The sequence below is a fragment of the Schistocerca cancellata genome, chromosome 2 (assembly GCF_023864275.1).
Source record: "Schistocerca cancellata isolate TAMUIC-IGC-003103 chromosome 2, iqSchCanc2.1, whole genome shotgun sequence".
Taxonomy (NCBI): Eukaryota; Metazoa; Arthropoda; class Insecta; order Orthoptera; family Acrididae; genus Schistocerca; species Schistocerca cancellata.
Window position 1 is genome coordinate 542576992 of NC_064627.1, and position 25861 is coordinate 542602852.

The 25861-nt window shown below is 41.8% G+C and overlaps 1 protein-coding gene across 1 annotated transcript in view; it reads left to right on the forward strand.

Moving 5' to 3' along the window:
* The window catches only part of LOC126162110 (uncharacterized), a 29738-nt gene extending 4911 nt beyond the window's left edge, over nucleotides 1-24827 (forward strand). Inside the window, exons 2-3 of the mRNA XM_049918385.1 lie at nucleotides 5300-5452; nucleotides 23984-24827. Of these exons, the coding sequence (XP_049774342.1) occupies nucleotides 5300-5452; nucleotides 23984-24175 (345 nt within the window). The 3' untranslated portion in view covers nucleotides 24176-24827. The remainder of the gene's footprint in view (nucleotides 1-5299; nucleotides 5453-23983) is intronic.
* Nucleotides 24828-25861: the final 1034 nt, after the last annotated feature.

A 25861-nucleotide genomic window follows, 5' to 3' on the forward strand; every position in this document is an offset into this window, starting at 1 on the left:
GGTAAGATCAGGGCTTCTTGGAGGCCAGTGATGAAGTGCTCTGTCACGGGCTGCCTGGCGGCCGATCCATCGCCTCGGGTAGTTGACGTTCAGGTAGTTACGGACAGATAAGTGCCAATGTGGTGGCGCTCCATCCTGCTGAAATATGAATTGTTGTGCTTCTTGTTCGAGCTGAGGGAACAGCCAATTCTCTAACATCTCCAGATACTGTAGTCCAGTTGCCGGCCGCGGTGGTCTAGCGGTTCTGGCGCTGCAGTCCGGAACCGCGGGACTGCTACGGTCGCAGGTTCGAATCCTGCCTCGGGCATGGCTGTGTGTGATGTCCTTAGGTTAGTTAGGTTTAAGTAGTTCTAAGTTCTAGGGGACTTATGACCTAAGATGTTGAGTCCCATAGTGCTCAGAGCCATTTGAACCATTTTTTTGTAGTCCAGTTACAGTAGCACCTTCGAAGAAAAAGGGACCAAAAACTTTATTGGCTGAAATGGCACAGAAAACGTTCACCTTAGGCGAGTCACGTTCATACTGAGTTGTTTCCCGCGGATTCTCGTCGATTCACTTCTGCCGTACTCAATAACACAAAAAGCTTTCTGTTGAGCGGTCGCCATCTTAGCATCAACTGACACTGACGCCTAGTCAACAGCGCCTCGAGCGAACAAATGTACAACTAAATGAAACTTTATAGCTCCCTTAATTCGCCGACAGATAGTGCTTAGCTCTGCCTTTTGTCGTTGCAGAGTTTTAAATTCCTAAAGTTGTGGTATTCTTTTTGAATCACCCTGTACTTCACCATTTTATAGCTTAAATGAACTAAAGGAAGCAAAGTTACATGTGTACGACGGCAAATTGGGTTAGATCCTGGCTTTCGCTTTTATCAAAGATCCTGGCTAAAAGCTTCCCTACTACACTGTCAAAGATTTAACCAATGGGATTTGATAAGTATTAATCGTTGCCCATGAACGCTCCATTGCTGACGTCACACAGCGTGCACTTAGGCCTGTATTTATCTTAGGCCACGGACGTCACGCACAATAGCGAGGTCAGCAGCAACTCCTATAGATTTTCGTTAGTGTTTGATACAGGCCTCTCACAAGACGTCATTCACACATATCGGATATTTATAAAACCACATCATTCTTGGAATGATTTATTGTAATTACTTTTATAACAAAAGTCATGTAAGTAGTAGGGCAACAAAGGTGTAAACACATTTTATTAGTGTCGCTTGCATACATTCAGGGGCAAACTTGATTGATTTATGACCCCCTTTAACCTACTGTTCTATTAATTGATTTACGATTCCCTAGGGATAATCTGTTCTTCTGAGAAACCCACCTCACCCCCCTCCAACCCGCTGGGAAACTCCCTCGCCAATACAAGCACACTTTTGGTATCTAATTAATTAAACTCCACCATCTGGGAAATGCCACAGACCCCTCTCCCATTCCCCATCTGGAAACTCGCAGGAAAAGGACTCAGTCTATGCTGGAGAGGAAGGATCTCATGACGAAATTCAAATCAATGTCAATTACACAGCAAAGGATATACTATTTATTTATAAACTGTACCTGTATGTAGTTTGGAAATGCACCACAATGCAGTAACAAAATCCTCTTCCTCCTTCCAGTTCCCATATGATGTGAAGTCTTGCTAATTTTCCCATTAAACAGCAGAATAGCTGCTCATACTGTGTTTTGTACTACCTAGTATTGCAGTAGAAAGCACTGTTTTGCCACTGGCCCTACATATTGAAATTGATTGGCAGAGCTAAAACAACATGTTCCCATTTCCACAGAGAGGTCAAAAGACGTCCCTGTTGCATTAAGTCAGCTTGCCCTGATTTTCCATGAGATGTGGAGGGTGGTAGATATAGTGGCCCATTTCCGAATTAAACTGGAGCAATCACACAGACAAAGCTGCAAGAAGGGTGAGGCATGACTGAGGAACAGTTACAAGATGCAGAGGGACTGTCTAAAACCACATTGGAATTATGCTGTATGGTGTTCTCAGCACACAGGTTTGATTATGGTGACTCGTTATGAGATGTGAGAGTGCCAGAAACATGATTCACCAGTGGCTGTAATCATTAAAACACATCTCTATAGGATCCAATGCAAGAGTGTGGTTAGAATTTATACCAAAAAGCTTAACTCTGTAGCTCTGGAAAACCAATGTATTCGTCATAGGATTTTGTACATTTCTTACGACTTCAATCTAGCATTGCATTTTTTAAATGATTCCTTACATAGCATACCATCTACTGTATGTAGTCATTCTCAATCAACTCTCCTCCCTCGCCTGTAGCCCCATGGATATATCGCTTAACCTCTGTTACGTTGAATACATGGTATCAAGATAGAATGTGTTACAAATACTGTTTGTTAGTGTGGAAATATCTAGCAGTGGCATGAGGGAGTTGGAAGTATCGGCTTCATACTGTGTTCCTTAGCTGAATCACTTTCTGAATTTGGTGAGAATAATGATTTTATTACGAGCTTACACCACTGGCAACATGCACCTGCACTTTCGGGCTGTTAATACACACCCCGCTATCAGGGTCTATATTCAATGTTGCGGTATTTGCGTGGAATAACACTTCATTTGGAAGCAATATCATATGTCAATTTACAAGCAATGGGAATACATTTGTCTAGGTAACATATTTAAGTGATTAACATCGCAAGATGACATGTTAACTTAAGTGCAAGATAAGCCAATGCAAATGTGAAATGCTGAAACATTAATAACTGGTGTAACCACGAACATGTTAAAAGCAAGCATGCAAAAGTGCATGCATTGTGTCATACAGGTGCAGGGCGTCAGTTTGTGGGACTGAGTTCCAAGCCTGTTGCGCTTGGTTGGTCAATATATGACAGTTAATGCTGGTTGTGGATGATGCAGCAATTGTCGTCCGATGATGTCCTGATCGAGCAGGCCAAGGCAACATATTGGAAACCTGTAGAGCATATTGGGTTACAAAAGCAGTATGTGGTCAAGTTATATCCTGTTAGAAAACACACCCGGAATGCTGTTCATGAATGGCAGCACACCAGGCCAAGTCACCAGACTGACATACAAGTTTTCAGTCAGGATATGTGGAATTGCCACGGAAGTGCTCCTGCTGTCATAAGAAATTGCATCCCAGACCGTAACACCAGGTGCAGGCCTACTGTGTCTAGCACGCAGACAGGTAGGTTGCAGGCCCTGAACTGCCCTCCTCCTAACGAACACACTTCCATTACTGGCACCGAGGCAGGGCCGGCTTTCATAATCAGAAAACACAACAGACCCCCACCATGTCCTACAATGAGCTTTCACTTGACACCACTGAAGTCACAAATGGTGGTGGTTTGGAGCCAGTGGAATGCATGTTACAGGACGTCTGGCTCAGAGCTGTCCTTGAAGTAAGCCCTTTGTAACAGTTGTTGTGTCACTGTGGTGCCAACTGCTGCTCAGATTGCTGTTGCAGATGCAGTACAATGTGCCACAGGCACATGCCAAACACTATGATCTTCCCTCTCACTAGTGTCACGTGGCCAACCAGAGCCTAGTCTTCTTGCAACTGTACATTCTCGTGACCTCTGCTGCCAATAATCATGTACAGTGGCTACATTCCTGCCAAGTTGTTCTGCAATATCACAGAAGGAACATTCAGCTTCTCGTAGCCCTTGAAACTCAGTGACAAGCTGATAGCATCTTTGTCGCCTTAAAGGCATTCTTGACGAACATCAATTCACCACGTCCGACCTCAGGTAACTAACACTCACAACTGTTACAGCATGTATTTAAAGCAAACCTGATTTGCATCATCATGTTGGCGCTACTAGCGCCACTCTTACGCGACTGGCGCGAAATTTGAATAGACATCATCTTTCAGATGTAGAAACATGCCTATCAACATTTATGTTGCACAAGTCCTCTTTGGTATCACATTTCTTTCTGTTAGTGTATAACAACAACATTGGCGGCCCTATTATGCTTCCTTAGGGCTCCTTTCAATTTTGCGAACACACGTTGTCCAGTACCATGTACCCCGTTGTATAGACTTGGGAAAAAACCAGATTTATTACAACATCTGAGTAGCTACTTCACATAGTTGGTTGGTTCAAATGGCTCTTAGCACTATGCGACTTAACTTCTGAGGTCATCAGTCGCCTAGAACTTAGAACTAATTAAACCTGACTAACCTAAGGACACCAAACATCCATGCCCGAGGCAGGATTCGAACCTGCGACCGTAGCGGTCGCCCGGCTCCAGACTGTAGCGCCTACAACCGCACGGCCACTTCGCCCGCTCACATAGTTGACATCGAACCATGCGATGATTAGAATAACAGTGTGTGGCAAGTATCATTAACTGGTTCTGTGTGTTACCGTAACTACGATCATATATGTCAGCTCCAATAACACAATGGTTGCTTCATTCCAAACTAAAGCTGTCCTCAGACCTCAACCTATAAGTTGATCTGAACACCACAGTACTTCGGTATGAATGGTCCTACTGGAGGTGGTATGCACTTCACTTCCTCCGACTGAATTGACTTACCCTGTCAGTTGTTCAGAGGAAGGGGTGGGTGTTCTATGTCAACGTGAACCCCAAACAATGTTGTAATCTGAAATTTTTTACTTTAACAAATCGTCACCAGAAGTGAAAGAAGTGTAGGTAACCGATAAATTCCTAGGAGCAATTTAAGACTGAACCATAGCCCCTCAGGTGGTTTGTACTGTAAGTCACAAAGTGCTTATCATGAACGTGGAACTGGAGAAAAAAAAATTGTTCAAATGGTTCTGAGCACTATGGGACTCAACATCTTAGGTCATAAGTCCCCTAGAACTTAGAACTACTTAAACCTAACTAACCTAAGGACATCACACACACCCATGCCCGAGGCAGGATTCGAACCTGCGACCGTAGCAGTCCCGCGGTTCCGGACTGCAGCGCCAGAACCGCTAGACCACCGCGGCCGGCGGAACTGGAGAAAGTTGCCACTAAAAATAACATAAGGGGCTTACATTATTCAGTTCCTGTTTACATAATTTTTTCCAATTCGAATGAATCGACACTTGCGGGAGATAAATAACAACAACATTAGTACGAATGATTATTAGCTTTTCACAGGTGCTTCTAACATTGACTCGTTACCTTGCACAGATGACAACAGCTGCGCACAATTTACGAAAGTTACTGAAGGAAGATGTAACCTTGTACCTATCTCACTTAATATTCGTAGTTAATACACTCAATAAAATGAGATTTGTAACGGGTCTGTAACACATTAGTTGTGTGGTTTGTAATGCCGCAGGTGCTGTCATTGGGCTGCTTTGTGGGAATGGTGCTGTCGCCACAGCAGCCGGCAGAACCTGCTCTGTTCTTCACCACGTTTGGTGGCTACATCATCATCTGTGCAGTCTCCATCGTTGGCGTTGTACGGCGAGCATTAATGCCAAAAATATGTGTAAGTATTTGATGCACCGCTGGTATTTCCTGACTAAACTGGAAAGGATATTTTACAGCAGGGCCAAAATCACTCAGAGAGTATGTTGGCACATGTTGCACAGTAACACAATCAAATATTCATTTGATGTGTGTTACATTTTCCTCCATGAGACTTTTCAAAGTAGCCATGTTGTCACAATCTTTCTCCCAGAAGGAAATTAATACTATGTGCTGGACCCAGACTCTAACCTGGAACCTCGAGTTTAAGAAGTAATGCCCTTATCGCCTGAGGTATCCAGGCACAACTCATGCTCCGCTTTTACAGCAATGATTTTCTACCAATCCCTCTATTTCACTTTCCAAACTTCAGGGAAGTTCTCCTGCATATGTTGCTGGACTAGTACTCCTGTAAATAAGGACTATGGACAGATAGCTTAAATAGCCACAGCATACCAGTGGTTTCCAGAATGGGCCACTCACACTGCAGCAGAATCAAACTTCCATTTGTTTGTGTTTCGTTCACATGGAAAAACTGCAGTACTACACCATCATCAAATCTTTCGTTCTGGATAGTTTATTACCAACAAAATACCTTCCACCATTCATAAGGGTTTCCTTCAAGTTAGGTCCTTCAGTTTTAACAGTTTAAACAACATGTATGGCTCCATTCAACCAAGCCCTCGAACTCTTGAAGGAAATGGACTTAACAAGCCTCCGAAAATTGACAGCACAGATAACACTGTCAATGGAATACACCATGAGCTATTGGATGAGAAACCCACGCTTACAGACATACGGAAAAAGCTGACATCATTGGCATAACAGAAATAACCGAGTGGTACATTTTTCATGAACTAAGTACAGCCTGGCTAGAGAAACGTCCGTGAGAGTTATGCACGGTGGGAAAAAGATGAACTTGACCTTTCATGACGTCACTTCTGGTGTCAGGTTACTTCTGATCTTGAGAGGAGATATCCTGTTATAGCTGACGCAAATGGACATATGAGATGAACTTGAGAGGGGTATGATGTTACACGTCGTGCCCACACACTCTTTGCCCTCCAGTTCTCTCTGGACCAACAGGGAGGTTTAAAAAAAAGACGGGAAATCTGTGGACCAACAAGGATTGAGCGTCGCCCACTCCCCTCCATTTTCTTAGAAGAATCCATTTTTGTGTGATCTTCCTGTTCTCTGTATTGAAAGGAGAAAGGGAGAAAGCATCAGCAGGGGACCAACCAGTGCCAGCAGACGGAACAAGAAGAGTAAGAGTGCTGGATTTGAAAGTGAGTAATTGACCATTCATCATCATCATCGTTACTATTTTATTATAATTATTACATTCGTTTTAACTTACGATTTGCAATTTTTTCCCCGGCAACAAAATGCGCTCCTTATTTATAGCAGCAGAACTGCTGGACAAGGACACACACATACTATTGTCTGCACTGCCGCAGCAGCAGAAGGTCGTCTGTGAGCTTTGTGATTTATTAGAGCTGGTGTTGCTGAACTATTCAGCGCCACAGTCGCATCAGCAGAAGTCACCTCTGCAGCTAACACTGCTCACAGAATCGCAGCCAAGACCCTTAAGAGTACTGCTTCTCGCTAACATTTATAACGTGACAGGGAGCGGATACAAACATGTAAATATAGGCCTACTACAGAGTGTGACTTTGATGTGGGGATACAAGTGGGAAATGCACACTGTGTCGGTGCTCAACTTCAATATTCATGGTATGAGTGGGATTATCTTTTTATGGAGAAGAGAGGAAGATGACAAACAAGTATGACCCATCCGATACATCTATTGATGTTCACATATTTTGTTACAAGTTGTCTATAGTAGTTATGCATGTTGAGGCAACGTTAGACCTAATCACCATGGGACACAAACGTATATGTAAAATACTGAAATGTTACACAACCTGTATTGTGCACTATCAATTGCCGCATACAGACTGTGTTGTTAGAACCCACGTAAAAGGAGAGTACTATGAACTTGTTGAATATTTGCGCAACAACAGTGTAAATATACACCAACTTGAGTAATATATCATTGCTTGTGTTGCCCCTACACAAAAATGTTTAGAGAGTCCAACCTGTCAACAACGAGGAGACTGAGTTCACAAACAGTACCCTGCGTTGTGTGTTCACACCTGTTGAACAGAACGCAATACAGACAGTATTTAAGGCTTATAGAAGGCTGTTTTTTACAAAATACTGTGCTACCACTACACAATGAAATATGTGACAATGTGCTTGGAAAGTAAGGAAACAGTATATTTTGCACGAAAACTTATTATTTAGCTCCAGTGTCCAATCCAACTAACTATAATTAAAAGTATATAACTGCATACAAGGTGTCAGCATGCCCCTGTTGCTGCATTCATAATCGTCAAAGCCTGTAGTAGAGCGGTGATCCAGATACGGTTGAGCACATGTCGTTGAGACATGCGGGTCCGATAAGCAGCCACCCATACACGCATAGCTACAGCTTCACAATGGCTGGAGAATGAACACCCACACGCACGCGAACACGCGCGCACACACACACACACACACACACACACACAGTGCTTCCTCTTTCAGGCAGCCACTGCACGAAATAAGAGAGAGACATGGTGAGCTTGCTAATAATTTTTATGATGCTACAGGGCCTGTGCTGTTAAGAAGTACCCACCAATGTTCCTTCTGACATGCATGCAAGTCCATAGGAACAGGCACTGCAGCTGTAATGAAATACATGAAATGTATTGGAATGATGACAATGAAAATTTGTGCCAGCTTGGGACTCAAACCCAGATTTCCCACTTTATGTGAACAGTTGGCTTAACCCCTTTGGCTATCTGTGATCTGTGCATGATCTATGGCTAAATCTAAACTTCCATGTGTTGTTGTTCATGCGTCACAACCTGCACACATACATATTATGTAATTCCCGTACAGGGGGCGGACATTTTAATTGAAAGCAGCAACTGCAAATACATTTTGCTGCAAATACATTTCACGTATGAAGGAACAATGCATAGTATTTCCTAACACATGCACCTACTTTTAATTAATGTCCTACGCCAGTACATTTTTTTAAATTATGGCTTCAGGGTGCAAAACAGCTAAGGTCGTAAGTGCCCATTCTGTGGCATAGTGAAGGGTAAAAACAACAATTTAAATCAGCATCAATGGGGGCGAAACTCAAGAAGGAGGGAAACTAAAAATGGAGAGAAATCTTAGGAAAGTGCTACTGAAGGGGTGGTGTTTTCCCCAAAAAGAGCTTCAAACGACCGAGGTCATCTCACTAACACTGATAAACTCAAGGACACGACCTGCTGAGCACATGTTATCTGCTACGAGGGAAGATATATAAGGCGACAGCTGCAAACGGGCACATAACTAATTAAAATAGGGGCATTGAAGTAAAAGGTGTCTCACTGTCTACGATTGAGAGCAGTGGGGACAAAGTGGGGGAGGATCACCACTTAGAAGATGTCGATGACTAAATAGACAGAGCCCAATCCGGAGTCTAGTTAAAATTACCTACCCCCGACCAATAGGGCAGGAAGAAGAGGCCCGAGCACAGGGAAGAGGTTTTACGTCCCGTAATTTATTATCCTGAAGTGCAGACCAATGTGTGTGCCAAAAAAGAGCAACACGACGACATAAAACGCTCTGCACATCGGCAAAGGGAACCATGCGAACAGCAGGCCGAGGAAGAGAGAGACAGCAGCCTTTGCCGCTATATCGGCTGCCTCGTTTCCGCGTTTACCAACATACCCTGGGATCCAGAAGAATGCCATGGAGATGCCCCCCAAGTGGAGCATATGGAGGCATCCTGAATCCAATGGACCAGAGGGTGGACAGGATATAGAGCATGGAGGTTGGGAAGAGAGCTGGGCGATATCCGAGCATATAATATACTGTATCTGCTGATGGCGACAGATGTATGGGACAGCCTGGAGAATAGCGTAAAGCCCCATAATAAAAATCGATCACTGGTCGGGAGCTGAAATCTAATAGTCATGTTGTCAACACTATAGGCACTCCCAACACCAAAGGTGGTCTTGGAGCCATCAGTGCAGATAAATGTGGCATCCTCCATTTGTGCGCATAGAGCAGCAAATGCCAACGATAAACCATAGGGGGGTTCTATCCTTGGGAAGCTGACAAAGGTCACGGAGAAGGTAGGTCCAGGGCGAAGCCAAGGTGGCGTCGTACCCCATTTGTCAAGAAAGTTTGAGGAAATTGGAAGGAAGGTGAACGTAGCAGTTGACAGAGGCAGACTCCCAGTGGCAGTGGAGAGTAAGGGCTGCCTGCCAAGGAGGCGTTGAAAAAAAGAGCATGCGTCAGATGAGTAAGCATGGTAAACAGATGAATAGTGTAACGACTCGGAAGGACAGCTCACCAATTGGACAGCAGAGGTTCAGCAGTCTCAGCATAAAGGCTCTCCATGGGGCTAGTGTAGAAAGCTCCAGACGCTAAATGAAATCCACGGTGGTGGACAGAATCTAGACACCGAAGAATAGACGGCCGTGTAGAGGAGTGAACTGTGCTTCCATACTCCAATTTCAAGCACACTAAGGCGCGGTATAGGCGAAGGAGGACCACTTGGTCCACTCCTCACGAGGTACCACTCAGATCATGGAGGGTGTTGAGGGATCAAAGACAGCTAGCTGAAATATATGAAACGAGGGAAGACCAGCACAGTTTTCTGTCAAACGTAAGTCCCAAGAATTTGGCAATGTGCATGAACAGAAAGTCAACAGGGCCTAGTTGTAGGGAAGGTGGATAAAATTCCATACAATGCCAAAAATTTACATGGGTGGTCTTTCTGGGAGAAAATCTGAAGCCGGTTTAGATGCTCCATAAGTGGAGGCGATCGAGGCACTCTTGAAGACATCGTTCAAGGAGGCTGGTCTGTTGAGAGCTGTAGTAGACTGCAAAATAATCGACAAAGAGGGAGCTCGAGACATCAGGAAGTAGGCAATCCATAGTTGGATTTATGGCGATGGCAAACAGTACAACACTTAGCCCAGAGTCCTGGGGCACCCCATTTCCTTAGGAGAAAGTACAGCATAGAGTAGTGTTCACTCCAACCTTAAATGTACGCTCTGACATAAATTTACAGATGAAGAGTGAAAGTCGACCTCTAAATTCCCAAGAGAACAGTATGCGGAGGGTACCTGTCCTCCAATAGGTATCGTATACCCTCTCCCGATCAAAAAATAACGCTACCATTTGGCATTTCTTGAGAAAATAGATCATGAATTAAGTGCAGAGAGCAACAAGCTGGCCAACTGTGGAATGACGCTTTTGGAAACCGTATTAGGCAGTTGTTAAAAGGTTTCAGGACTCCAGGCACCGGCCTAAATGGCAATTTACCATACCCTCCAAAACCTTACAAATGCTACTCGTGAGAAAGATTGAGCGATAGCTAGTGGGGAGATGTTTGTCCCTTCCCGGTTTCGAAACAGGAATGACGATAGCTTCCCGCCATCTTCTGGGAAAGGTACTGTCGACCCAAAGTCGATTATAAAGGCGAAGGTGTTAGCACAGACTAGGGTATGATAGATGCAGCAACATTTGGACGTGGATACCATTCGGTCAGAGAGCAGAAGAGCGATAGGAGGAGAGTGCATGGCTGAGTTCCTGCATAGACAAAATGGCATTATAGCTCTCACGATTTTGAGAGGAAAAGGCAAGAGGTCACTCTTCCACAAAACTGTTTCTTCAGCAGAAAGGCTGGTGAGTAATTAGAAGAGCTCGAAATCTTAGCAAAGTGTTGACCGTGTGAGTTAGACATTGCGACTGGCTCCACTAAGGTATCCTGCGTGACAGTTAGCCCAGAGGTCGGGGAAAAATTGGACGTTTCAGGTGTCCGTCGGATTTGAATCCCAATTACTTGAGGGACTGAAGGAATTAAAGGAGCTGGTAAAGAAATCCCAGCTTGCCTTCTTGCTATTGCAAATGATGCAACGGCATCATGCATATAACTGATTATAGCAATACAGTTGGCCAACATAGGATGATGGCGGAAAATTCGAAGAGCACGTCTCCACTCGCGTATTGCGTCACGGCACGCCTCGTTCCACCAAGGAACTGGGGAACGTCGGGGCAAAGGGGAGGTACGTGGTATTGAACATTCCAAGGCTGTAAGACTAACTTTCGTAACATGAATGACCTAATCGTTGATGCTAGGAAATTAAAGAGCATCGAATGTTGCTAGAGAGGAGGAAAGTGTCCAATCGGCTTGGGAAAACTTCCAGCATCTTGGCGCATAGATGGCAGTTGTGACTGTAACCAAAGGACACATTGAAAATGTGTCACTCGAGTGGGTATCAGCAAGAGCGAACCATTCGAAGTGTTGAGCTAGCTGAACAGTACCGACCGAAAGATCCAAATGAGAGTAGGATGATGTGGAGGCAGACAAAAATATAGGTTCCCCAGTGTTGAGGCAAACAAGATCCACTTGGTGGATGACGTGAATCAATAGAGAGCCTCTTGGGCAAGGACGCAGAGATCCCCAAAGCGGGTGGTGGGTGTTGAAATCCCCAACCAGCAAACAGTGGGGTGGGAGCTGACCAAGGAGATGAAGAAGATTGGCTCTTGTCATTGGTATGGACGATAGAATGTGTGTGGTACAAAGAGAGAAGGTGAATCCAGGAAGGAAAAGACGTACAGCGGCAACTTAGAAGGAACTGTGTAATAGGACTGTGTGATAATGGATAGTATCATGGAGAAGAAACGTAAGTCCCCCGTGTGCCAGAATGTCAGCAACTTTGGGAAGATCAAACCGGACTGATTGGAAATGAGGGAAAACAAAGCGATTTTGGGAACTTCGCTTTGTTTCCTGAAGATAGAAGATGACCGGAGAGTAGGATTGTAAGAGGATTGACAGTTCATCCCGACAAGCGAATTCCGCAAATGAATCATTGACATAGGGTGGACGAAAAAACGAAAAATCTCACCACGGTTGCTGTCAACTCAGCAGGCGCCGAGAGCCAGTGGCCGACGGTGTGGAACTGCATTCAGCCAGAGGCAGAAGCTCCGGATCCATAGATTGGTTGGGGCAGCTCCTGCCGCCAGTGATCAGTTGGTTGATTGGCTGCCAGCAGTGTGTCTCGGCGACACGGAAGACGGCTGAGGGCAGCTACCACTTGGTGGCAGTGTAGAAGAAACACGCCATGGCAAAGAAGGAGAGGGACTTTTTGACTTATGAGCTTTCTTGGAAGCAGGACATTGAGATGAAGGAGGAATTCATGGTTGTGAGGTCTAGGTAGATAAACAATCTTCACGAGTAGGCTCTTCTATGGAAGTCCGGGCGTCCAATTTTTGGGCTCATGATTTAGCAGGAGCCAATGAGTGAGTGGGTGAAGACACCTTTTCTTTCACTTTGATTTCCTGAATAATTTTTTCATCTTTAAAAACTGGTCAACTGCATGCATGGTTGCCCTTATAGTTGATGCAACGACGGGATGGTGGTGGACCATCATCCTCATAGGCATGCCTACCACAGTTAACACATTTGGCATATTGGAAAACTGACTGGTACGATTTAACCTCTGACACCGATAGTAACGCGTTGGGTTGGGGATGTAAGGGCGAACTGAAATGATCTCATATGCCGCTTTAATGTCTGATGGAAGTTGCATTCTGTCAAACGTCAAGAAGAGAGTGCGAGTCAGTACCAATTCTTTTTCAAACCTTTTCATTACTCGATGTACAGCCGTAACTCCCTGATCAGACAGGTAATTTTGAATGTCCTCCTTGGAAATCCGTCGAGTGATCTTGTGTAAACCATACCGCGAGGAGTTTTAAGTATGGTGCACTTCCACCTGAACAGGGAAGGTGCGTAACTGTAGTTTGAAGCAACTTTTGTGCCTGGAGGGCACTATCTGTTTCTAACAACAAGGTGCCACTTCGTAACCAGGAACAAGACTTTACAGGACCTGCAATTGTGTCGACACCTTTCTGAATAATGAAAGGGCTGACTGTTGAGAAGTCTTGACCTTCGTCACACCAAGAAACAACTAGTAACTTTGGTGACGATGGCAGAATTTTCTGTGGTGGAGACTCATCTTGCTTTCTCTTGTGTGCAGAAGTTGTAGAAGTAGAAGAAACTGTCACGAAAGTATCCCCCATGATTACCGGCATCTCCGATGGTACGCTCCTTCCTTGTGGGGGCTCTCTCCGAGGGTGATTGTCCACACCTCAGATCACACCTCCTAAGAAATGGACGGAGGGACCAATCGGCATTTTCAGAAGGTACCAGCTAGGGTAATCACCTCTCCCTGAGCCTGGCCTTTACCAGAGGGTACATATGTGTCCTACTTGTCTACTGGGGAAGGAGAATTATGTGTTACCCCATCACCAACTACGCATGGGTCGGCCTTCAGACATGCACGGGGAGGAATGAAAGAAAAAGGTAGTAACAAAGAAAAGGAAAGGAAAGAAGAGAAGAATTCTCAAATGCTGCAGTGGAGAAGAAGGTGAAGAGAATAATCAAGAAAAGAGAAGGACAAAGTACGAATAGGTACTTTACATTGTAGACATAAAAGAAGAGAAACCTCTTCATTTATTCACAAGCGTCCGTCTCTGGATGTAGGCACAAATCATACTCCCAGAGAAAGGGAAGGGACAGGGACAGGGGCAGGGAGAGGGGGGTGGGAGGGTCAGGGACAGGGAGGGATGTAGAAAGGGAAGGTATGCAGCCCGGAAAACAAAGAGAGCTGCACAAGCTCGGGGTCCCATGCTCGCCACGCATGTATCCACAAAAGAGTTTTAGACCCGTGGGGGCCCCCAGTACAGTAATGATGTAATATAGACTGCAGGGTGTGAAGCATGAATGACAACATACACAAGTTTGGCTTTGGCTGTTGGTCATGGACGGATAGCCAAAATGATTAAGAAGACACCTCGTATAAAGCGGGAAATCTAGGTTTGAGTCTCGATCTGGCACAAATTTTTATTGTCATCATTCCATTATACACCTGATGGTTGTCTGCATTTGCAACTGTGAATACATTTTAGGTATGATTTTTAATGAGAAGAAAAACAATAATTCATTTCTTTTTACAACCAAAACAGTACAGTTTAACAGGAGTCCCGCCAATCTGACAGTGTGTATTCTCATCATCATATTTATAGCACGGCTCATACTTCAAGGAAATTATATCCTTTTTAAACAGTTGAGGCATCAGTTTAAATTTATTTGAAATCATACACAGCAAAGGAATACGAATAAGCTCTATAGGTAATAATCAATAACATTCAAACCCCTACATCTTCCTGCAAGTTTCCTATAAACGACTGAAACACTTTGCCTACATTTCTTGATTTCAGGCACTCAAAAATGTGATGAGCAGTAACTCGTTAATTGTCCACTTCCTGCAAACATTAGTCCTGCAGTGGATTAATAATAATGTATTCGAGGATATCTAGAGTGACTGGGTTATGCAGTTTTCTCGAATACACCATTCTCCTTGAAGATTGAGAAAATGACTGTATCCAAATATGCATCAAGCAATATACTGTTACACAGTAGAATAGTAAGTACGAGAAGGAATAACATTTTGTTAAATCCAATGGAGATGGCGAAGTGGGGCAACGTGTCAGCTATACAACAGTGTCTGAACTGAGTGTGAATGTGGATTGCGCACAATACGAACAAGCTGTGAGATCATTTCATCAGACTGTATGAGAGGGGAGCCAAGAACAACTGATTCAGCACTTTGATGATAATAATAGTGTTTTGAGGGCCCAGAACAGATAGGTCATTAGCACCTCTCAGCACTTTGGCAACAGTGTGGAATAGACAGAACATGCAACTGTAACTTCACTTGAAGATGTCATAAGAACACCTTACAGGATGCAAACTTCGCATAAAGGAATGCTATGAAACCCTGAAGTTAAACACTAGAACAGCCGAGCATGTATCACCAGTGTGTGTGTGTGTGTGTGTGTGTGTGTGTGTGTGTGTGTGTGTGTGTGTGTGTGTGTGTGTTTAGGGGAGGCACAGAGGGGAATAAAATAAACCTCCACCCCCTTAAGAACGCTCTCAGTGTTAGACCACACCATCTGCATTACAGATACTGTGGAAGTTCAGTTCTATTATGTTGCACGATACTTTGGTGAATTCAACTAGTATCTACAAGAAGGTTTGACTTACTTACAAATGTTAATACATTTAAAACGGGACAAAAACGACAACACAGACAATAGACTTCAGCCAGGAAGGCTCAGTAGGGTCAATACTGGGTTTCTCGAGGAGTCAAGTTTGGATAATAATATCGAGAAAATTTACAAATCAGATCAAACAGTGGATATTTCACATGTCAGCACAATCTGTGTCGAGTGTAATATTGTAACAAGTTCATATTTCAATGACCAATTAAGATAAACTATCTATGGATTTTTCCCTACCTTGGAGAGATGTTGCAAACTCGCTGAAATGCCGAACAATTCGATATACCTCCCAGTGACTGTTCACACATTAGCTCAATCTCAAGCTGAACACTGTTCACCAGACTGGAAATCTAGTCGATTTTTGACGAGAGGAAATAGTGGTCTATCTTCATTTGAAGCAGCACTATTGTTGAAACATATAAAACCAAAACACACACCAGTCAGTACTCCATGTATGGTCCAGCCATTGCGAAGCTATGCATGCGTGACAGATGCTTATCAGGCACCCATTTTGCAACAGGGCATGCTCAGCTTTATCTCTAACAGTGCTCCAGTATAGGCTTTTGATGATCATGAGTGCAGTAGTGGTGCTTACTCTTGGTACCAGTTGTATATATAAGGGCTGTTTCTTATTAATGTTTAAAAACTACCAAAGCGACACCGAGATAAGCAATTTAATATAAGACACAAGGGTGTCGCATACTTTGGGAATATCCCAAAAAGTGATGAGAAATGTTGAACTTGTGAAGTCACCAGACGACATACATCGCTGCACATGTAGCGGTCGGACTTGGGTGTGAAGGTATGATTAAATGATATAATACTTGCATTCAAGCATACTTATCTGGTTATGTGACATATTCATATGTTGTGTGTGTGTGTGTGTGTGTGTGTGTGTGTACACCACTTAGTCATGAAATTTGTGACAATGTATATATAATAGAATAAAATACATGTACTTCCCACAGAAACTTGTTATTTAGCTCCCACATCCTATCCATACGGCTTGGACATGGGAGCTTAGTAACAACTTTTCAGGCAAAAGAAATTATTTCAATGCTTTCTATACACTGTCACAAATTTCATTGTGTAGTGGCAGCACAGTATTTTGTAAAACGCGGCCTTCTATAAGCCTTAAATTCTGCCTGTACTGTATTCTGTCCAACAGGCGTGAACTCGTGCATGCAGCACTGTTTGTGAACTCATCATCCACTTTGACATTTAAATACGTGGGCAATATAATAACTGATACATTGCTCTGCTTGGTCCATACTTATTCTGTTACTGGGAAAATACTCAACAAATTCATAGTACGCACCCCTTACATATGGGTGCCAGTGTTTTTTTCACTTGTATCCATACGTCAAAGTCACAGTCCAGTAATAGGCCCCCATTTACATACTTATATCCATTCACTGTCACGTTTTAAGTGGCTGTGGCTCAGTGAGCTGTGATAGTTGCAGAAGTGACTTCTAATGTGACTGGCACCAAATAGTTTAACGACACCAGGTTCAGTAAATCAGAAAGCTTGCTGGCGACCTCCTCTTCTTTCAGCAGCAGCAGCAGCAGCAGCACAGACAACAGTATGTATGCCCTCGTCCAGTACTTCTGCTATTTATCATAAGCACATTGGTTGCTTGAAAAAAAATAGCAAACTGTAAGTATAAACGAATTTATTATTATAAATAACAATAATAATACTGAAAGGTCAATTACTCACATTCAAATGTAAGACACCTATTATTCTTATTCTGCCTACCAGCTCTGGCTGATCCCTCTGCTAATGTTTCATAATTTTACTATGTAGAATAGTCCTTGAATGAGGAGGATCCAAACAAAAATGGATTCTTAATATAAAAGGGGGAGGGGACAGAAGAAGCTCAATTCCATTTGATCACAGTTTCCCACCTTTTTTAAGCCTTCTTACTGGACCAAAGGGCACTGGAGGGGGGAGTGTGTGTGTGTGTGTGTGTGTGTGTGTGTGTGTGTGTGTGTGTGTGCGCGAGCGCGCGCGCGCGCGCACCTGAGATTACCTGTCAAGGTGGAAGTCACCTCATACGTCCAACTACCTCTGCTGTAACACGATACCCACTCTCAAGGTCAAGTGTAACATAACACGGTCAAGTGTAACATAACACCAAAAGTGACTTCATCCAAGGTAAAGATCCTCCCACAGCCACCCAACATAATGATTAGGAAGTACAAATAATAAAAAAACTCTTAGCACCTGAATAAGATGACTGGGTCGTTCTTCCACATATTGTGCACAAAATGGAAAAACCAGCTTAGCAGAATAACAAGAAACACACCACTGACTATAAAAAAGCTTCACTTGATACGGGTGCTGCATTCGCTAAGGGTGTACAAAGGAAAATCCAAATACAAATTTACTAGCAAAAATTTGGACTGTTTTACAAAGAATCCAATGAAATTATTTTGTGCTGAATTGATACTGTGGATGAAACAAAGTCCACCATGCCTAGCTACAAACTATACTGTGCTAGTCTGGGTGCATGCAACAGGAAATCTATGGGGTCTTACGTGTGAATTACTGAAACATCCACCACAGTGACATACTCCCACATATAAAGGAGTTTGTGCAAGGAAAAAGTTTCAATCACAATTAAGTGGTTATGGCAATTGTCGATGGGTGCTTTACAGACCTTCCTGAATCTTACATCATTGATGGAATTCGATCATTAATTAATTGACCAAAAAGGGGAAAATAGAAAATAATTTTTCACTGATATTGCCAGATGCAGAAATTTTCTATTTTATAACTAAAATTCTCATCAACAAGAGGATAAAGTATAACACCATGGTGAATTGTTAGGAATGGCCCTGTTAGAAGTGGCGTGCCCTTATCTTCCTTCCTTGTCTTGCTTCGACTTCTGAATGGGTGTATTAGTCAGTTATAGCAGGACCAACAGTTTCACATTAACTTCAAACCACATTGCGAACTGCCATTTTTCTCTTATACAAATTGTTGACAGAGATGAAAGAAATAATAAGTAACTCCAAAAAAATCCAAGGATGAACTGAGAATTCAACCTTCTGTATCTACTGATCCATCTGAAATCTTACCCATTTACACATCTTTGCAGTGCTTTCACACATAACAGTGTATACAGGGGGTGGACAAAAATATGGAAACACCACAAACACAACGCATTACTATCCTTAATACCACTGATATTCCTAACAGCTTCAAGTTATCTCAGAATGGACAAATACAGGTGTTGTGTGGTTTTCAAGGGAATCTTATACCATTTTTCCTGAAAAATAGTGGCAAGCTCAGGCAATGATGATGGAGGTGGATAACAATCCCAATACTATTGAGCCTTTGTGGCCTACTTTGGAGAGAAAGATGTGTGATCTGGTGACTGTGGTTGTCAGGGGAGATGCAACAATTCATCCTCGTGCTCACAAAACCAGTCCTGGACGATGTGAGGCATGTAAACAGGGCTCTTGGCTTGGAACACAGCATCAGCATTGGGGAACAAATGTTGTACCACTGGATGACCATGATCAGACAAAATCGTCACACTGTACTTGGCAGTAATGCTACCTTTTAGTCACCATGGGGACCTTGTAATGCCACGATATAGCTGTCTATATCATTACCAAAATCCTCATTATGTTTCACTCTTGGCAGCAAGCAATCTGCATTGTAGGCTTGGGATCGCATATGCCTGACAAACTCAGCCTGCAGTTGAGGACAGCGTGAAACAAGACTCAACTCTGCAAAAAACTTTCTTCCATAATTCCATAATTCCATAACACAGGTTTTATGGCATTGGCAACATGTTTTCTTGTTACGGCCATTTCCATCACTGATATGTGGTTTTGGAATTCCAGTTCGCCCTGCAATTCCCAGTTAATGAAGCTCCCTTTATGTCGGTTTGGTGCTGACAGGGTTCAAGAGTGCAGCAGTCGGTTATGCAGTGACTTTTGCAGCTATCATTCTCTTATTTGTCGTCTTGATAGCCTCCAACAACAGCCGTCACGACAACTCAGCACACAATTTTGTCAGTATTGTGAATTAGCAAACGATGTTTTTCCACTTTCCCTGTTTGTGGTATGTTGTTGTTGTTGTTGTTGTTGTGGTCTTCAGTCCTGAGACTGGTTTGATGCAGCTCTCCATGCTACTCTATCCTGTGCAAGCTTCTTCATCTCCCAGTACCTACTGCAACCTACATCCTTCTGAATCTGCTTAGTGTATTCATCTCTTGGTCTCCCCCTACGATTTTTACCCTCCACGCTGCCCTCCAATACTAAATTGGTGATCCCTTGATGCCTCAGAACATGTCCTACCAACCGATCCCTTCTTCTGGTCAAGTTGTGCCACAAACTTCACTTCTCCCCAATCCTATTCAATACTTCCTCATTAGTAATGTGATCTACCCATCTAATCTTCAGCATTCTTCTGTAGCACCACATTTCGAAAGCTTCTATTCTCTTCTTGTCCAAACTATTTATCGTCCATGTTTCACTTCCATACATGGCTACACTCCATACAAATACTTTCAGAAATGACTTCCTGACACTTAAATCTATACTCGATGTTAACAAATTTCTCTTCTTCAGAAACGCTTTCCTTGGCATTTCCAGTCTACATTTTACATCCTCTCTACTTCGACCATCATCAGTTATTTTGCTCCCCAAATAGCAAAACTCCTTTACTACTTTAAGTGTCTCATTTCCTAATCTCATTCCCTCAACATCACCCGACTTAATTCGACTACATTCCATTATCGTCGTTTTGCTTTTGTTGATGTTCATCTTATACACTCCTTTCAAGACACTGCCCATTCCGTTCAGCTGCTCTTCCAAGTCCTTTGCTGTCTCCGACAGAATTACAATGTCATCGGCGAACCTTAAAGTTTTTATTTCTTCTCCATGGATTTTAATACCTACTCCAAATTTTTCTTTTGTTTCCTTTACTGCTTGCTCAATATACAGATTGAATAATATCGGGGAGAGGCTACAACCCTATCTTACTCCCTTCCCAACCACTGCTTCCCTTTCATGCCCCTCGACTTTTATAACTGCCATCTGGTTTCTGTACAAATTGTATATAGCCTTTTGCTCCCTGTATTTTACCCCTGCCACCTTTAGAATTTGAAAGAGAGTATTCCAGTCAACATTGTCAAAAGCTTTCTCTAAGTCTACAAATGCTAGAAACGTAGGTTTGCCTTTCCTTAATCTTTCTTCTAAGTAAGTCGTAAGGTCAGTATTGCCTCACGTGTTCCAGTATATCTACGGAATCCAAACTGATCTTCCCCGAGGTCGGCTTCTACTAGTTTTTCCATTCGTCTGTAAAGAATTTGTGTTAGTATTTTGCAGCTGTGGCTTATTAAACTGACTGTTCGGTAATTTTCACATCTGTCAACACCTGCTTTCTTTGGCATTGGAATTATTATATTCTTCTTGAAGTCTGAGGGTATTTCACCTGTTTCATACATCTTGTTCACCAGATGGTAGAGTTTTGTCAGGACTGGCTCTCCCAAGGCCGTCAGTAGTTCCAATGGAATGTTGCCTACTCCGGGGACCTTGTTTCGACTCAGGTCTTTCAGTGCTCTGTCAAACTCTTCACGCAGTATCTTATCTCCCATTTCATCTTCATCTACATCCTCTTCCATTTCCATAATATTGTCCTCAAGTACATCGCCCTTGTATAGACCCTGTATATACTCCTTCCACCTTTCTGCTTTCCCTTCTTTGCTTAGAACTGGGTTTCCATCTGAGCTCTTGATGTTCATACAAGTGGTTCTCTTATCTCCAAAGGTCTCTTTAATTTTCCTGTAGGCTGTATCTATCTTACCCCTAGTCAGGTAAGCCTCTACATCCTTACAGTTGCTTAGCCATTTTGCACTGCCTGTCGATCTCATTTTTGAGACGTTTGTATTCCTTTTCGCCTGCTTCATTTACTGCATTTTTATATTTTCTGGGTTTCCATCTGAGCTCTTGATGTTCATACAAGTGGTTCTCTTATCTCCAAAGGTCTCTTTAATTTTCCTGTAGGCTGTATCTATCTTACCCCTAGTCAGGTAAGCCTCTACATCCTTACAGTTGCTTAGCCATTTTGCACTGCCTGTCGATCTCATTTTTGAGACGTTTGTATTCCTTTTCGCCTGCTTCATTTACTGCATTTTTATATTTTCTCCTTTCATCAATTAAATTCAACATTTCTTCTGTTACCCAAGGATTTCTACTAGCCCTCGTCTTTTTACCTACTTGATCCTCTGCTGCCTTCACTACTTCATACCTCAAAGCTACCCATTCTTCTTCTACTATACTTCTTTCCCCCATTCTTGTCAATTGTTCCCTTATGCTCTCCCTGAAACTCTGTACAACCTCTGGTTCTTTCAGTTTATCCAGGTCCCATCTCCTTAAATTCCCACCTTTTTGCAGTTTCTTCAGTTTTAATCTACAGGTCATAACCAATATATTGTGGTCAGAGTCCACATCTGCCCCTGGAAAGGTCTTACAATTTAAAACCTGGTTCCTAAATCTCTGTCTTACCATTATATAATCTATCTGATACCTTTTAGTATCTCCAGGGTTCTTCCATGTATACAACCTTCTATCATGACTCTTAAACCAAGTGTTAGCTATGATTAAGTTGTGCTCTGTGCAAAATTCTACCAGGCGGCTTCCTCTTTCATTTCTTAGCCCCAATCCATATTCACCTACTACGTTTCCTTCTCTCCCTTTTGCTACACTCGAATTCCAGTCACCCATGACTATTAAATTTTCATCTCCCTTCACTATCTGAATAATTTCTTTTATTTCATCATACATTTCTTCAATTTCTTCGTCATCTGCAGAGGTAGTTGGCATATAATCTTGTACTACTGTAGTAGGTGTGGGCTTCGTATCTATCTTGGCCACAATAATGCGTTCACTATGCTGTTTGTATTAGCTTACCCGCATTCCTATTTTCCTATTCATTATTAAACCTACTCGTGCATTACCCCTATTTGACTTCGTGTTTATAACCCTGTAGTCATCTGACCAGAAGTCTTGTTCCTCCTGCCACCGAACTTCACTAATTCCCTATCTAACTTTAACCTATCCATTTCCCTTTTTAAATTTTCTAACCTACCTGCCTGATTAAGTGATCTGACATTCCACGCTCCAATCCGTAGAACGCCAGTTTTCTTTCTCGTTTGTGGTATAACTCTCTGATATACAGTACCTAATGAAACACCAAACACTTCGGCTACATTGTTACAGAAGCACCCACCATATGAGCACCAACAATTTGCCCACATTATGGACTATCAGAGAACACTCTTCTGACCACAACTGTCACTTGCAACATCTTGAGGGCCATTATGGAAATCAAAACGAATTATAAATTGACTCATATTAAGTGGACAAATTATTAGTTAATGTAAACCAAAAGATGCCTTAGGACAGAAGTAATGAGGGAATCTTGGCAGTAAAAGCTGGAACCATTCCCATTTTGACTGTAATATTTAGCACTCATATGTATACTTCTGAAGATTTTATTCTCATACAGGGTGCACATAACTGATAAAGCCCGTAATACTTCTCATCAAGTGCATCTGCTACATAACATGACACATTACACATTATAACGACACAATTTGGTCCTCCTGTGTCAAGACAGTATATGAGACAATTTAAAATGGGCTTAACAATGACAAAAAGTCATTCGAGCACAGCAGTATCTCATATCCAGGTTTTAAAGAAACCACATATATCCACTTTCTCCTAATAACAGATCAACCAAAGGCTAGTTCTCGACAGTATCACTTTAGACAGCATTTGGGCCCACAAAATTCAAACAAACAGTTTTTCAAACAGAAAGAAACAACTTGTCCAACTTGTCTTTACCCCAAATGACTGAGTATCCCACTCAACCCTGCAAAGTGATGGATCTGTATAGGCTCACAGGACCTTAAACCAATATTACTATGTTGTGTTCTCTGAGTTGCATTCCAGTTTACTGACAGATTCATGAATATCTGGAAGCAACATGCTGCCGTTCTCATGATATCACAGAAGGAAATCAGTATGTTGATGATGACTTAATACTTGTGACAGGAATCTCAATTGTTAAAAGAACCTTTGTGTAGCCTGTGTTTGTGACATAGTAACTGCACATGATACAAAATATCGGTGTCCATTGTACAATCTGCTTTTCACATTCTTGTACACATTAGTTAAAGTCAGAGTTGGCTACTTCTCATTGTACTCAATTTCCTTCCTCGTGTTTACGTCTTCATTAAAATGTAATTGAATGTACACGTATTATTTCATTTTTAGATGAACAGCATGAATAGCACAATACGACACAACTATATTATGATAGCATATGCATAACTAGTGAAATTTTTTGCAGGATGTATCATTCTCTCTGGTGGGAGTGGTCCTGAACTGGGCATCTGGTGGAATTCTGATAGCTGAAAATCGGGTTGATGATCACATGCAAGTAACAATGGCATGTGGTGCTACTGCAGTGATTAACTCCTTTGTTTTCCTTGCTGATGCTATTATTGTCTATAAGGACATTGCACCTTACCCACAGTACTAACAATCTAGTTATTTCATAATAATGTACACTGATCATGGTGTGTGTGACAGTGAAACAATATTTCATCATTTTCATACAACTTTTTTTAGTTGTGATATCTCAACAATTTTATTCTTGTCTGATCACACCTTATAACGTTTTTTAATAAGATAAAATAATACATGGCAATGCAGATTTATTCAGAATAAATTCATCTTTCTTTCCAACGTAAAATACATTCCACTTAACAACATTTGTGGTTGAGACACACACTACAGAGATCAGCAACAATACTGTGTTCACACTTAAATAATAAATCAAAAATTCTTTATTTTAAAACTGCATTATAGAATGAAGACACGTCTTTGTCAATAGAATACTTTTTTCATGAGAACCGATGTGTATATCTACATCGGTCATTATAACACAAGATGATGATAAATGCACCAACTCACACTGCAGCCAAAATGACTGAATATACATTCTTGATGAGCAACAACAATTACTTTTTGATAACCATGTTCAATCTTCATTCTTTATTAAAGTCTCAGAAAAGAATATTTATAGCATCAGATATTACATGTTAAAGAAACTTTCATTCGGAATAATAGTGATTAGAATGCTACAAAGGAATAAAATATAAAACATGTTAAGTTTTAATCAAATAACGACTACAATATCAAAAGAACAGCTTTTTTTAAAAAAAAAATATTTTTAGTTGCCACACTTAAACTCAGATCAAATATTTTTACTTTTTGTGCTGCTTACGAATGATAATGCCGTTAAAATGAAGCCCTATAAGTTACAAACACTGAGCTCTATATTTCACTTAGCAATAAAATACAAAAAAAAAACACTTTTCTGCACTGCATGAGAGCCATCTTAATTCACAGCAATGGTATGGAATCAAAAATTGTCTGGGATCATAACAATTCCTCAGAACATGATAATTCATTCTTCACTAACAAGGAAAATGACTTATGATTGTGTGAAAATTCTTAGTGGGTTTATCATAGAGAAGCATTGTGGAATAAGCTCTCTAAAAGTATGCCTTCACCAATTCTGAAAAGTGTAAAAAATGGAGACACCCCACTACAAAAAAATCCAGAAACATACATTTTACAAATATTTAATCATAAATAACTACTTTCCTTTTTTAAGTTGTTACTTAAGATACCATGCACAATAAATATGAGCTAAAGCACTTCTCTGAATTATTTACTAACAAAGAGAAATTACCAGAAATTCTTAAACTACAAATTAAATCTTACTGAATATAATAATAAATAGATTAATGTGACTGAATAACAATTCTTTCACAACAATTCTTTGTCTGTCATTGGGTATATATACCTAGTATAAGAAATAACTGGTACTACTGGAATGCATGATAGTGTATGCAATGATTAATTCAGTTCACTCGTTTGTAATCAACAGGAAACTAAAGTTCAGGATCTTCTTATATGATCATTTTCAGTACAAGAGTGGTGATAATGGCTTTTAAAATGATAAAAAGAAGGGTCCAGAAACTTCTCCACAATTTTTTTCAGCAAGTACCACTCATTTATCACCGTCTTCTGCTGTTTATCATCATTCAATTATCAGGTCATTAAGATGATCAGAACTTTTGACAGAGGCTTAACCATTTTCTTCAGTGTTAATATGTAAGACTTCTCTTATTTTTATGGTGCACTAATTTTTAGTTGT